Source organism: Oncorhynchus nerka, linkage group LG24 (assembly GCF_034236695.1).
Source record: "Oncorhynchus nerka isolate Pitt River linkage group LG24, Oner_Uvic_2.0, whole genome shotgun sequence".
Taxonomy (NCBI): domain Eukaryota; kingdom Metazoa; phylum Chordata; class Actinopteri; order Salmoniformes; family Salmonidae; genus Oncorhynchus; species Oncorhynchus nerka.
This window is the reverse complement of record NC_088419.1, coordinates 59,228,082-59,243,093: the sequence shown is the minus strand read 5'-3', so window position 1 is coordinate 59,243,093 and position 15,012 is coordinate 59,228,082. Positions and strand designations below refer to the sequence as shown.

General features: G+C 47.4%; 2 protein-coding genes across 2 annotated transcripts in view; one reads left to right on the top strand and one right to left on the bottom strand.

Annotated features, from left to right (window-relative positions):
- The window catches only part of si:dkey-110c1.10 (unconventional myosin-Vb), a 20,369-nt gene extending 11,979 nt beyond the window's left edge, over positions 1 to 8,390 (top strand). The window contains exons 20-34 of the mRNA XM_029632471.2: positions 378 to 602; positions 697 to 790; positions 876 to 1,024; positions 1,185 to 1,406; positions 1,536 to 1,636; positions 1,739 to 1,850; positions 1,951 to 2,059; positions 2,174 to 2,296; positions 2,368 to 2,519; positions 2,786 to 2,872; positions 4,494 to 4,617; positions 4,758 to 5,064; positions 5,423 to 5,597; positions 5,817 to 5,897; positions 7,035 to 8,390. Coding sequence (XP_029488331.2) covers positions 378 to 602; positions 697 to 790; positions 876 to 1,024; positions 1,185 to 1,406; positions 1,536 to 1,636; positions 1,739 to 1,850; positions 1,951 to 2,059; positions 2,174 to 2,296; positions 2,368 to 2,519; positions 2,786 to 2,872; positions 4,494 to 4,617; positions 4,758 to 5,064; positions 5,423 to 5,597; positions 5,817 to 5,897; positions 7,035 to 7,196 — 2,223 coding nt within the window. The 3' untranslated portion in view covers positions 7,197 to 8,390. The remainder of the gene's footprint in view (positions 1 to 377; positions 603 to 696; positions 791 to 875; positions 1,025 to 1,184; positions 1,407 to 1,535; positions 1,637 to 1,738; positions 1,851 to 1,950; positions 2,060 to 2,173; positions 2,297 to 2,367; positions 2,520 to 2,785; positions 2,873 to 4,493; positions 4,618 to 4,757; positions 5,065 to 5,422; positions 5,598 to 5,816; positions 5,898 to 7,034) is intronic.
- A 3,214-nt stretch (positions 8,391 to 11,604) lies between these two features.
- Positions 11,605 to 15,012, bottom strand: part of unc13a (unc-13 homolog A (C. elegans)) — a 53,432-nt gene continuing 50,024 nt past the window's right edge. Inside the window, 3 exon segments of the mRNA XM_065009002.1 lie at positions 11,605 to 14,015; positions 14,342 to 14,501; positions 14,630 to 14,722. Coding sequence (XP_064865074.1) covers positions 13,727 to 14,015; positions 14,342 to 14,501; positions 14,630 to 14,722 — 542 coding nt within the window. The 3' untranslated portion in view covers positions 11,605 to 13,726.

The following is a 15,012-nucleotide window of genomic DNA, read 5'->3' as shown; positions in this document are numbered from 1 at the left end:
GGTGTGTGTGTGTGTATGTGTGTATGTATGTGTGTGTGTATGTGTGGGTTTAGGTGTGTATGTGTGTGTGTATGTGTGTGTTTATGTGTGTGTTTACGTGTGTTTGTGTGTATGTATGTATGTGTGTGTATGTGTGGGTTTATGTATGTGTTTATGTGCATGTGTTTATGTGTGTGTGTTTATGTGTGTGTTTGTGTGTGTGTATCTGTGTGTTTATGTGTGTGTTTGTGTGTGTGTGTGTGTGTTTATGTGTGTGTATGTGTGTGTTTATGTATGTGTGTGTTTATGTATGTGTGTGTGTGTGTGTGTGTGTGTGTATGTATGTATGTGTGTGTTTATGTGTGTGTTTATGTGTGTGTTTATGTGTGTGTGTCCAGGCCAGGGAGAGCAGTGCTCTGAGAGAGACCCTCCAGGCGGAGCGTAAGGCCCACAACACTGAGCTGGACACCCTGCGGGGGGCGCTAGTTAAGCTGGAGTACCAGTTAGAGACCCAGCTCCAGACTCAGCAGTCTCAGCCCAGCACCGCCATCACAGAGGAGGAGACGGAGGAGAGGAGGAGGGCAGAGGAAAAAGCAGCCCAGGAGATCCTACGACTCACACAGGTAGGTCTTGTTGGTCCTAATGGATCCGAAACAGCTCTTATGTTTTTCTGCAGAATAGTGGTATTTAAGATCTCTCCTCTTTCTCTGTTTACAGGAGGTGCAGGCCCTGCGGGTTGAGAGGGACTGTTTGGGGAAAGAGAAGGAGGATCTGACCACTCGATTACTGGAGCAGGAGACAGCTCAGGAGGGTAGGTCTATTCATAACAGGTATCTGTTTTCAGTGCGTCTCTTTCAATTGACTTTGAATCCTATGTTTTATGTCTGTGCATCCAGAGAGTGTAGTACAGGCTGTGGCCCAGGAAGGTAAAGCTCTGACAGCAGAGCTGGATGAGGAGAGGAGGAAGTACCAGGGTCTGCTCAGAGAGTTCACCAGGCTGGAGCAGAGATACGAAAACCTACGGGAAATGAGCATGCTCACTGAGGTACTCACACATTATATTCAACTCCATATTCCACTAGCCTGGGTGCCGGCCTTTCTGTTTTGCCTATGTGACGTATCAATGTAGCATTGTTGAGAGATACCCAGGTTATAATATTCAACCTCGGTGAAAAAGATAATATTTCTCTGTGTTACCGATGCAGCACTCTAAGGGCTACAGACGGACAGATTCAAACCAAAGCCTGATCATGGAGCCCCCATCTCCTTCCCCGATGTCGCCGCCCTTTTCCGGGCCCCCTACCTTCCCAGCCACACCTTCCTTCTTCGGCCTCCCTCCCTTCCCCTCTCCGGAGGAGGTGAGGAGGGTTAGTGTGACGTCCCCCACCGCAGAGAGGAGGGCCTGGCTTAGCTCTGACACACTCATGGTGAGATGCCCTCCCTCCCTCTGGATGGCTCCCTAACGGGGAATCAGTAGGAGATGAGTGGTTCAGTTCTACTTGTCAATCAATCAATATGGCTCCTGTGGCTGAGACTGTGCTCTGTTCTTTACCCAGGACACTTTGATGGAGAATATGGGTGTGGCTAAAGACTCAGCCGGGAAGATGACCGGAGAAGACCTGTGGCACGCCTATGATGCTGTACGAGTGGCCAACAAGTCAGTCCCTATTCCCTGATCAATACGTTCACAGCAATATCGTTATATTTGATCATTTAAAGAATACAGATATATTCTACCCCGTCTGTGTGTAACTGTCAGGTTCCTGGAGAACCAGCTGCGTAGCCAGCGCTCTCAGGAGGAGGCGGAGCTGAAGGCGGAGCTGGAGGCTAAACGGACGTGCTCTGTTCCCTCCCCCTCTGCAGACCAGCAGGTAGGGTCTCGTCAGGTGGACTACAGTGCAGATTCTGTTACTTTGAGCATCACCACTGTAAATGTGTCATAATGGCCCTGCATGTGTGCTCAATGTTCAGTACCTGGTGGGACTGGTGGAAGCCAGGGAGCAGGAGGTCTGCAGACTGAGGAGAGAACTGAAGGAGCTGAGACACACAGTCACACTCAGAAGACTACTGGCACAGACAGGTCTGGACAACACATAACTACATACTTGAAAAATGTCTTGACCGAAATGTCTACAAAATAAATGTGTGGAGGGACACATCGATATCGATCATACTTGTTTGCTCGTCCCCCTAGGCCCAGTGCTTTCCCAGTCCACAGAGGATTCCTCTGCCCCCCATGCCAAAGCTGGGACTGTCACAGGGCTGCTGGAGTGTAGGAAGAGGGATGAGGCCAAGCTCATGAAGACCCTCATCACAGGTAGGACCCCTAACCCTAGCTCCATCTGTATAATTAGTGAATGTTCCCTCAAACCTCTGTGTTTGTTCCAGACGTGAGGGTGGACAGTGCCCTCTCCCTGCCCCCTGGCCTGGCTGCTAGTGTGCTGTTCCTGTGTGTACGCCAGGCAGACTGTAGCGGAGACGAAATCCGCGCCCGCTCTCTCTGCACTGCTGCTGTCACTGCCATGAAGGGGGCTCTGAAAGTGAGCACACACACACACACACGCACACATGCACACATGCACACACACGCACGCACACGCACACACACACGTACGCACACGCACGCACGTACGCACACTGGCATGCACACATGCAGACATGCACGCACGCTGGCATGCACGCACGCACGCACACACACACACACATACACACACACACACACAAACTTCTCTGCTTTTCAATCATGGCTCTCTTACAGGTCTGTTTCTTATTCATTTGTTGTGTCTTTGTTTTCCCCTCCTATCAGAAACACTGTAATGATGTGGACATGACAGCACTGTGGCTGAAAAATGCCTGCCTTCTCAATGACCTACTGACCCAGCACTCCAAACAGGTAAGGCATCGACACCTCTCATCAAAATGTTACCAATGTCATGTTATTATCACTAAATAATGTCATATGTTATTATCACTAAATAATGTCATGTGTTATTATCACTAAATAATGTCAGGAGTTATTATCACTAAATAATGTCAGGAGTTATTATAACTAAATAATGTCATATGTTATTATCACTAAATACTTTAGTAACAAAACGGATGGCACTGTGATAAACTGCATCCGGTTTGCTGAGTAGAATATTGGAAGCTAATTTTGTAGATGACATCGCCGAAGTCGAGGATCGGTAGGATAGTTTTTACTAGGGTAAGTTTGGCGGCGTGAGTGAAGGAGGCCTTGTTGCGGAATAGAAAGCCGACTCTAGATTTCATTTTAGATTGGAGATGTTTGATATGAGTCTGGAAGGAGAGTTTACAGTCTAGCCAGACACCTAGGTACTTATAGATGTCCACCTATTCTTGGTCGGAACCATCCAGGGTGGTGATGCTACTCGGGCGTGCGGGTGCAGGCAGATGTAATATGTTATTATCACTAAATAATGTCATATGTTATTATCACTAAATAATGTCATATGTTATTATCACTAAATAATGTCATGTTATTATCACTAAATAATGCCAGGAGTTATTATCACTAAATAATGTCATATGTTATTATCACAAAATAATGTCATATGTTATTATCACTAAATAATGTCATATGTTATTATCACTAAATAATGTCAGGAGTTATTATCACTAAATAATGTCAGGAGTTATTATCACTAAATAATGTCATATGTTATTATCACTAAATAATGTCATAGTTATTATCACTAAATAATGTCATATGTTATTATCACAAAATAATGTCATATGTTATTATCACTAAATAATGTCATATGTTATTATCACTAAATAATGTCAGGAGTTATTATCACTAAATAATGTCAGGAGTTATTATCACTAAATAATGTCAGGAGTTATTATCACTAAATAATGTCAGGAGTTATTATCACTAAATAATGTCAGGAGTTATTATCACTAAATAATGTCATATGTTATTATCACTAAATAATGTCATGTTATTATCACTAAATAATGTCAGGAGTTATTATCACTAAATAATGTCAGGAGTTATTATCACTAAATAATGTCAGGAGTTATTATCACTAAATAATGTCATGTTATTATCACTAAATAATGTCAGGAGTTATTATCACTAAATAATGTCAGGAGTTATTATCACTAAATAATGTCAGGAGTTATTATCACTAAATAATGTCAGGAGTTATTATCACTAAATAATGTCAGGAGTTATTATCACTAAATAATGTCATATGTTATTATCACTAAATAATGTCAGGAGGTATTATCACTAAATAATGTCAGGAGGTATTATCACTAAATAATGTCAGGAGGTATTATCACTAAATAATGTCAGGAGGTATTATCACTAAATAATGTCAGGAGTTATTATCACTAAATAATGTCAGGAGTTATTATCACTAAATAATGTCAGGAGTTATTCATGGCCATGTAAGCTGACCGGGGAAATACACCCCTATGGCAACAACAGCCATTACATACATACTTCAACATGTGATTGACAGACAGTATTTGTGCTTTGTCTCTAGGATGAGGATTTGGTTCCGTTGACCTCTGACCTGAGTGAGTTAAACCGTGCTCTGAGTGCCCTCTGTATCCAGGCCTATCAGCAGCTCCTGTCCATCTCAGAAACCCGCCTGCAGCCCATCATTGGTAGGACTGACCAACTCCAGAACAATATCAAAACCAACCCAACCAGTCGACTAAATGTTTTATCATAGTTTGCTTTCATTCCACTACGTAACCCTTCAACAGTAGCTCCTGTTCCCCTGACCCACTCGATCCCTCCACAGTTCCTGCCATGCTGGAGAGTGAGATGATCCCAGGACTGTCTGGGTCGGGGGTGAAGCTGGGGAACTTTAGGAAGCGTGCAGGGTCTGATCCCAGGGCCGTAGAGAGGAATGCAGGGGAGACCCCTAGTATGGCTGCAGTGCTGAGGGAGCTGGGTGCCCTCCACACGGCCCTGTCCCGCCAGGCCCTACCCCCCACCCTGATGGAGCAGGCCTTCCGTCAGCTCACCCACCTCCTTTCTGCCTCTGCCCTCAACAGCCTGCTGCTACGCAAGGACATGTGTAGCTGGAGCCGAGGCTTGCAGATACGGTCAGAGGACAGAAACACATACACACATACACACACAGCAGGAACAAGTTTCAGTAAAGATATGCAGCCAGATGTCTAATATAAAGCTAGGGCTCTATTCAATCTGTATTGTGGAAGTTCGGCACTAAAGCCCAATTGAAATTTAAAGGCAATGTTCTCACCCCGCGTTGGCTTAGACTGCATTCACAGTAAACGCTGTGTATGTCATACCAAACGGAAATGACCTTTATATTTCTGTAACGCTTCAGCATTGAATAGAGCCACTAGAGTTGGTTTCCAAAGGGGACAGTTTGCATGTAGAGTACCAGGTGACTGTTGGACCTGACTCCATTCTTTTTGTTCTGCTGGGTTCTGCCAGGTATAATGTGAGTCTGCTGGAGGAGTGGCTGCGGACCCGTGGGCTGCAGGCAGGGGGAGCTGTGGCCCTGTTGGAGCCTCTCATCCAGGCCGCTCAGCTCCTGCAAGTGGGCAAGAAGACAGACGCTGACGCACAGGCCCTCGTTCACACCTGCACTGCCCTGTCTACCCAGCAGGTGGCGCCCTTATCACTATTACTACACTATTGCAATGGGTGGTTTTTAAGCTGGTATTGGCAGGGTGAAATGTTCAAAGTGTTGTAGATATTATTGAAATAGAATAAAACCAATATGATTCTGTGAACATTATTCCCTTCACTAGAGAACCATGTTATTTTTTATACAGTATATGTCTATGTACACATCCTTGCAGGGCTAACTGTGTCTCTGTTCCAGATTGTGAAGATTCTGACCCTGTACACCCCTCACAGTGACCTAGAGGAGAGGGTGACACTCAATTTTATCCGCACAGTGCAGGTACAGTACCGTAATACACACAACCGTAATGTAAACTTCTCATAACATGGCAAATCACCAGTTGGCCACCCATCCCTTATGGGATTAATTGACACGTAAACATTACAGTCATTTACTGTGAAAATTCAGTGATAATTATTGTGTGACAGTTGTGACTGTTGTGACAGTCCTCTTTACACCCTCACAGGCTGTCTGAAGTCCATATACTGACTGTCTTCACTAGGGTTGTGGTGTGGTCTGGTTACCAGTAGTGTGGTCTGGTTACCAGTAGTGTGGTCTGGTTACCAGTAGTGTGGTCTGGTTACCAGTAGTGTGGTCTGGTTACCAGTAGTGTGGTCTGGTTACCAGTAGTGTGGGCTGGTTACCAGTAGTGTGGTCTGGTTACCAGTAGTGTGGTCTGGTTACCAGTAGTGTGGTCTGGTTACCAGTAGTGTGGTCTGGTTACCAGTAGTGTGGGCTGGTTACCAGTAGTGTGGTTGTGTTACCAGTAGTGTGGTCTGGTTACCAGTAGTGCCGGCTGGTTACCAGTAGTGTGGTTGTGTTACCAGTAGTGTGGTCTGGTTACCAGTAGTGGTTGTGTGGTTGTGTTACCAGTAATGTGGTTGTGTTACCAGTAGTGTGGTTGTGTTACCAGTAGTGTGGTTGTGTTACCAGTAGTGCGGTCTGGTTACCAGTAGTGCGGTCTGGTTACCAGTAGTGCGGTCTGGTTACCAGTAGTGTGGTCTGGTTACCAGTAGTGTGGTTGTGTTACCAGTAATGTGGTTGTGTTACCAGTAGTGTGGTTGTGTTACCAGTAGTGCGGTCTGGTTACCAGTAGTGCGGTCTGGTTACCAGTAGTGCGGTCTGGTTACCAGTAGTGCGGTTGTGTTACCAGTAGTGCGGTCTGGTTACCAGTAGTGCGGTTGTGTTACCAGTAGTGTGGTCTGGTTACCAGTAGTGCAGTTGTGTTACCAGTAGTGTGGTCTGGTTACCAGTAGTGCGGTTGTGTTACCAGTAGTGTGGTCTGGTTACCAGTAATGTGGTTGTGTTACCAGTAGTGCGGTTGTGTTACCAGTAGTGTGGTCTGGTTACCAGTAGTGTGGTTGTGTTACCAGTAATGTGGTTGTGTTACGGTCATCATTTCCTCTCATCCATCAGGGTCTGCTGAAGGAGCGTTCAGGCGGTCAGCCTCCACAGCTGCTGATGGACGTACGGCGTGTGTTCCCCGTCACCTTCCCCTACCTGCTGCCCCCGCCTGTCCGCGCTGACCAGCTGGACATCCCAGACACCCTCAAAATCTCCTTCCTACGACGGCCTTAGAGGAAGCAGTAGTTAGTCACTGTGGATTACACTCTTTTTTAAGTTTTGGTTTTGCTACCTCTGGTCTTTTTCCTGCAGGCTATACAGTTTATCAAAGTAATTGTAAGTGAATAATACATGTCATTTTTGATCAGTCATAAGTATTCTGTATCAGGCATTCTTTCAGTAGCACAAGTATAGGACTCTTACTGCTACTCTTCCTGCGTAGGATTATTGTGCTGTTAGAATGGCCATATGGATTCTTTCTCATCTGTTCCAGAATATGGATTTTGGACACATAGATTTCCTTATCTGTACTAAGATTACAGTATTGCCTGTCTGCTGATTGACATTTCCCTATTTGATGCATCCCACATACTTCAGTGCCTACCCATGTGTAGTTTTCCCCTGGGGCACGTTGTACGTTGGAAGTGTGTGCTTAATATATTGTTTAATTGGTAATAAGTTCCAGATATCAGAAGTTATAATTGTATCATGTAAACTTAACATGTTTTTCACTCTGATCAATCATTTAAACTTAATGTCTGACCCATAATGAAGACTATAAAAAAGAGTTCAGATTTTCTCTAACATTTTATTGGAATCAGAACCACAGCAACGCTGCAGTCCCCCACCTCAAACCTCAAGAAGAACAACCAGAATAAATACAAAAATTAGAAACATCTTCAGTATAAAATAAATGACCTCATGCGAGTACTGTGTACCACTACACATCATCAGTAATACATATTTATATATTCACAAACCTCTGAAAAATAGAAAATAATACTCAAATATCAAAATAAACGAAGACAACAATTGGAAAATACAACGTCAAATAAACGCGTGCGGGCACAAGAAAGACGTGTTTTCCCCCCATCATGCACTGCTTCCTATGTACAGGCTGGCATCACAGTGGGATCGTGTTCAAGATTGACTACATTGCAGTCGGTGACTGCAGACTGACTGATCTACAAATCGCCTCATCCTAATGAACTACTCATTATTACTTGTAGATCGATCGTTGCTCTTGAACTCGGCCAATGTGTCTGCCTGTGTGGGCGTGTCAGGGACAGTACATGCGTGCCTGTCTGGTTGTCATTGTGCTTCTTCTATATCTTTGTATCATGCCTCTGTGCCTGTCTATACTACATACATGCCAACCTGAAAGGGTGAGATTTCCTTTTTAACCTCAAAGCACAGACACCGAACGTTTCTCTGAAAGAAAATGGCCTCGGTGAGCGAATGTACTCAGTATCATTGTCAACAGCAATAAATAAGATATTGTGCCATTCGCATTCCTTGCTACAGTTGCTATACCTGTACGTTAATGTAGTGACAACGCAATAGCCTGAGGCTGTGTATTTGTAGCCTATCGACTCCTATTCCAGTTCAAAGTTCAAATGGATGTCCATCCACTACCCAGCCACAGCAGGATTCAAGTTGACTAAGCAGCAGCAGCTTCACTTCATTCAGTGTATGTATTTCTATAGATATATAACCATATATGTTTGGTACAGAAGTACTATTTACAATGACAATATACAGAGTCTGTTGTTGATCCTCTCTACGCTGAGTCTGTTGACACTGCTCTCCATGTTATTTAGCCACTACTAGCTACTGCCCCAGAACCTGGCCCGTTTCAAAACAACATTTACACGACTCCACAAAAACACTTTGTGCTGATAACTCACAATGTAAACATTATAGGACTGCTCAAACCCGACTGATCTACTTAGAAACGGTACTGATTAGATGCATAGACTCAAATTGTACACACGTTTAAATATGTGAGCCACATGTAAAAATTGGTGATTGGTGATACTATTTGCAGTGCTTTCTGGAGCTGGACCACCAGAGTAAGTTGTAATTGGCAAGTGCAGCTACTTACACAGGTTCTGAGCAGAGTCACTGATGCCCTGTCTGATACCTGGGGCAGATGGACCAGAACCCAGGGGAGGGGAGGCAGTGTAGTGGGCTGTAGAGGGGAGGCAGTGTAGTGGGCTGTAGAGGGGAGGCAGTGTAGTGGGCTGTAAAGGGGAGGCAGTGTAGTGGGCTGTAGAGGGGAGAGAGGGGAGGTAGTGTAGTGGGCTGTGGAGGGGAGAGAGGGGAGGCAGTGTAGTGGGCTGTGGAGGGGAGGCAGTGTAGTGGGCTGTGGAGGAGGCAGTGTAGTGGGCTGTGGAGGGGAGGCAGTGTAGTGGGCTGTGGAGGGGAGAGAGGGGAGGTAGTGTAGTGGGCTGTGGAGGGAGAGAGGGGAGGCAGTGTAGTGGGCTGTGGAGGGGGAGAGAGGAGAGGCAGTGTAGTGGGCTGTGGAGGGAGAGAGGGGAGGCAGTGTAGTGGGCTGTGGAGGGGAGAGAGGAGAGGCAGTGTAGTGGGCTGTGGAGGGGAGAGAGGGGAGGCAGTGTAGTGGGCTGTGGAGGGGAGAGAGGGGAGGCAGTGTAGTGGGCTGTGGAGGGAGAGAGGAGAGGCAGTGTAGTGGGCTGTGGAGGGGAGAGAGGAGAGGCAGTGTAGTGGGCTGTGGAGGGAGAGAGGGGAGGCAGTGTAGTGGGCTGTGGAGGGGAGAGGGGGCAGTGAGTGGGCTGTGGAGGGGAGGCAGTGTAGTGGGCTGTGGAGGGGAGAGAGGGGAGGCAGTGTAGTGGGCTGTGGAGGGGAGAGAGGGGAGGCAGTGTAGTGGGCTGTGGAGGGGAGAGAGGGGAGGCAGTGTAGTGGGCTGTGGAGGGGGGAGAGGGGAGGCAGTGTAGTGGGCTGTGGAGGGGAGAGAGGGGAGGAGGCAGTGTAGTGGGCTGTGGAGGGGAGGGGGAGGTAGTGAGTGGGCTGTGGAGGGAGCAGTGTAGTGGGCTGTGGAGGGGAGAGAGGGGAGGCAGTGTAGTGGGCTGTGGAGGGGAGAGGGGGAGGCAGTGTAGTGGGCTGTGGAGGGGAGAGGGGAGGCAGTGTAGTGGGCTGTGGAGGGGAGAGAGGGGAGGCAGTGGGCTGTGGAGGGGGAGAGGGGAGGCAGTGTAGTGGGCTGTGGAGGGGAGAGGGGAGGCAGTGTAGTGGGCTGTGGAGGGGAGAGAGGGGAGGCAGTGTAGTGGGCTGTGGAGGGGAGAGGGGAGGTAGTGTAGTGGGCTGTGGAGGGGAGAGGGGGAGGCAGTGTAGTGGGCTGTGGAGGGGAGGCAGTGAGTGGGCTGTGGAGAGAGGGGAGGCAGTGTAGTGGGCTGTGGAGGGGAGGCAGTGTAGTGGGCTGTGGAGGGGAGAGAGGAGGCAGTGTAGTGGGCTGTGGAGGAGAGGGGAGGCAGTGTAGTGGGCTGTGGAGGAGAGGGGAGGCAGTGTAGTGGGCTGTGGAGGGAGGGGAGAGAGGGGAGGCAGTGTAGTGGGCTGTGGAGGGGAGGCAAGGGGAGGCAGTGTAGTGGGCTGTGGAGGGGAGGCAGTGTAGTGGGCTGTGGAGGGAGGGGAGGCAGTGTAGTGGGCTGTGGAGGGGAGAGAGGGGAGGCAGTGTAGTGGGCTGTGGAGGGGTGGAGGAGGGAGGCAGGTAGTGGGCAGGGGAGGCAGTGTAGTGGGCTGTGGAGGGGAGAGAGGGGAGGCAGTGTAGTGGGCTGTGGAGGGAGAGAGGGGAGGCAGTGTAGTGGGCTGTGGAGGGGAGTGGGCTGTGGAGAGGGGAGGCAGTGTAGTGGGCTGTGGAGGGGAGAGGGGGAGGCAGTGTAGTGGGCTGTGGAGGGGAGAGGGGGAGGCAGTGAGTGGGCTGTGGAGGGAGGGGAGGTAGTGTAGTGGGCTGTGGAGGGGAGAGGGGGAGGCAGTGTAGTGGGCTGTGGAGGGGAGAGAGGGGAGGCAGTGTAGTGGGCTGTGGAGGGGAGAGAGGGGAGGCAGTGTAGTGGGCTTTAGAGGGGAGGGAGTGGGGATGAGATGAGAGACCTGTCATTCCATTGACAGTCTTAATATAATCCAGTTTTGACATCACAGGAATACATACGATCCTATCCTGCAGGCTCAACCTCCAGGAACTTTAATCAATGATAAAGGGGTGAAAGTTGGGACCTTTGGTCCTGGAATGGCACTAGATACAGTATGGTTACAGTCTGGATACCATGCATGCACTATGAGCTACAACACCACCAATACCCTGTAGGTACCCTGTGTTTACTACCCTTCCCTGTGCTTACTACCCTTCCCTGTGTTTACTACCCTTCCCTGTGTTTACTACCCTTCCCTGTGTTTACTACCCTTCCCTGTGTTTACTACCCTTCCCTGTGTTTACTACCCTTCCCTGTGCTTACTACCCTTCCCTGTGCTTACTACCCTTCACTGTGTTTACTACCCTTCCCTGTGTTTACTACCCTTCCCTGTGTTTACTACCCTTCTCTGTGCTTACTACCCTTCCCTGTGCTTACTACCCTTCCCTGTGCTTACTACCCTTCCCTGTGCTTACTACCCTTCCCTGTGCTTACTACCCTTCCCTGTGCTTACTACCCTTCCCTGTGTTTACTACCCTTCCCTGTGTTTACTACCCTTCCCTGTGTTTACTACCCTTCCCTGTGCTTACTACCCTTTGCATGCTTTCTATGTTCTTCTTCTAAATGTGAGAGCCATGGATGTTATGAGATTTCCCCCCACATAGCTATCTCAGTCACATATCTATGGCAAGTTTCACCATTGAAGAGGGCAGGCAGGAGCAGTTCCGTACTACAGCCCTTGTGGACAGACCCTGTGTGCTCAGAACCAGGACCAGACAGCCTGGCCATTCTAGGTAAAAGGTTATAGGTCATGTGTGCTTCCCCCAGCAGAGGGGAAGACAAAAAAAAGAGACCGTGGGTGGTCACCCGTGGCCTGACATCTTCATTTGACAAGAGGTTGCTATGACAACACAAGCGGTAAGAAATGTCTCAGTGTTTTGTCTCTAACTGTTCTCTTCCACGCTGACACATGTTGATCAGAGAGGTTAAAGGAGAGGAGGTGGCTGTTTTCCAAGGCAAACTAATGGAGCTCTGTTTACACTCTGTACTGTACAGCCCACTAAATGTTTCTGATCAAACAAGCAATAAACCTTCACCCAAAAAAATGTACTTGCATTCCACCAAGTAAAAGACACTTAGGAAATTCTCAAAGAATCTAAATATACTATAGACTATGTGTTCTTCCACTATAATGTGTTCTATGTTCTTGATGGCTTTCTGTGATTTACACATTTACACAAACAGGCAACACCGGTGTCTACACAAGGTCAACATTGTAACAATATAACACACAAACAGTATACAGATGTACTATCTTAATTTGATCACTCTGTTGTCGCAGATTTTTTTTCCGGCGCTGCAGCAAATGCAAATTGTAATATATTCAAGGATTAAAAATGCTTCTAATGTTTGTCATTTCCACTTTAAAATGTCAGACTTGAATTATCCTAACTAAACATTTAGAAACCCCTACAAAAATGTCCATGAATTATAATCCACATAGTAATTCACATTTCCTGAGAAACGGTTCAAATTAAGATAGCACACCTGTATACACACTCATTCATCTCCTTCTCTTGAACATACACCCATACACGTGCTGATGAACCACAGAGCTCCGAGGCTGGTCTTCATCAGGTTGCTCTCACTATGTACTGAAGACAGACAACAGGTTTGACAGGACAAGGCATTAGAGGGTTTCAGGCAGCAGGCTCTGTAACAGGGTAGACAAACAGACAGACAGGGACACTCTCTTCCAAGTGCAACGTCTTCATATAGTCTTTAAATATACCATAATTTCACTGATAATATCTCAAATTAATACTTATAAACATTTACATTTCTAATTTGTCCAGCCTGCTCTGCTATAGATACTCCATGTCGGAATGAGAGAAGATCCAGAATTCAGCCTATGGTGGACAACCCATGGAAATATTATCATAAAACCAGTGTGTGTAAACCTGACTCTTTGGAATGTGTGAGGCCTAAAAGCCTGATGGTCTGCTGTTCACAGTTGGTCCTGTTGACTTGTGCTTGGGGCTTGACTTGGCATAACATCATGGATTGATCCATTGGCAGTAGTCTAGTCTAGACAAAGGAAGGGATCGTGGAGTTAATGTAATAGAAGATACGTCAAGACTTTCAAGGCTACAAGAACTTCATCTCCCGGAGCTTTTAGATACCGCTGCATGAGACTAGTCGAGATGGGCAGATTCTAGTTCAAATGTGTGATTGGAGAGCACTAAGACATGGCCTATGCTATGGGGAATAGAGAGAGGGAGAGAACAAGGGTACTCTATATACTCTATGACTTAAACTCTCTGTGTGTGTATGGATGTGTTGTAGAATGGTGGCCAGTGTTGTGGGGTTTGCTGTGTTTACGATTATATCTATGCATTTCATATTCATAATAAAGACATCGGTGCTTTCAAGACAATCAGGGCAATGCCTGTAGATGGTATCACGTCTTCTTCAATGAGATGTATGTACAGTACTGTAGTAAAGAACTGTTTCTCTGTGCTTGTCCAACACTACAACATCAGGGCAGTGGTTTGGCTTGCAGTCAGTCTGCAGAAGGACTTCCTAGCCTGTAGGTGGTGCTGATCGAATAAAGACTTTGCCCTCTCAGCCTCGGCCTTCCTCGGGAGAACGCTGGTCTGACTTGAGCTTGACGAACTCCTTTGCCACGTCGTCGTTGTTGCGCTGAGACAGGATTCGGAGGACAGTGAGGCCCGTCTCGTCCATGTGCACGCGTTTCCCCAGGGGGAGCCAGCACGCCACACTGCCCCTAGAGGACATGTCCTTCAACTGCATCACGGCCATGCCCACCGTACGGTCCTCCCGGGCGAAGCAGTAGTCCTTCACACACACCTGCAGCTCGTAACACTCTGTGCCCACCTCGTTACTGAGGGTGCTGCAGGGAGACGAGACAGAGACACACCATTCAAATCAATGCATCTACACTGATCCACCACTCGCATAAGGGAGGTGGTCCTCTTTAGTTCAGTTGGTAGAGCATCGCTCTGACAACGCCAGGAGAGTGGGTTTTATTTCCAGGACCACCCATACGCATGACAAAAGCATATAGGTGGTCTGCTAAATACAATATAATAATCATAACTGTAAATAAATGAAAAACTGACAAGATTCCCTATCCATATTCAACATGACAACTTCCACTACGGCGCCACCACAATCGGCAGACGCTTTGTACCACTGAGGCCAGACTGTAGTACTCACTATGTGAACGTTTCGTTGTATTTGGGGGCGTAGCTGTTGTTCTTGGACTTGGTGGCGTACTTCCTCTTCTTGTCAGCCAGGTGAGGACCGATGATGTAGATCTCCACGAAGGGACGGAACACCCCCGTGGTCTGCCACCTCAGGTCATTGGCTGCCACCACTGAGACAGAGAGGGAAAAAGAAAAGGGGGGGGGCATTTATTAACAATGTTTTAACACACTGTCCGTAGACATTTTCTGTGTCTGTGGACGGTGTGTTACAACCTCTATTTAGACAGTGAAAGCTGACCTTTAACGGTGACCTTGTGCTCTCCAGTGTTGGGGTGGGTGAAGATCTCCACGTGGATAGACACCTCTCCCACGGCGTCGTCCACTCCAGAGCCTGGCACAACAGGGGGGGCACAAGTCACTCCCCTTATCTCGTTTACTGCTACTGCAGACAGGCCAACACTATAGCCAGAATAGTTTCCCTTCAGCTCATACTCCCTCAATGAAATTACAATACAGCCATTATAGGCTGTATGCTGAAGTATGGCAGATGTAATTGTGTCTGAGAGTTGTAAAACAAACAACATACACTACATGACCAAAAGTATGTGGACACACACATCATTAATATGGAGTTGGCCCCTCCTTTGCTGCTATAACAGCCTCCACTCTTCTGGGAAGGCT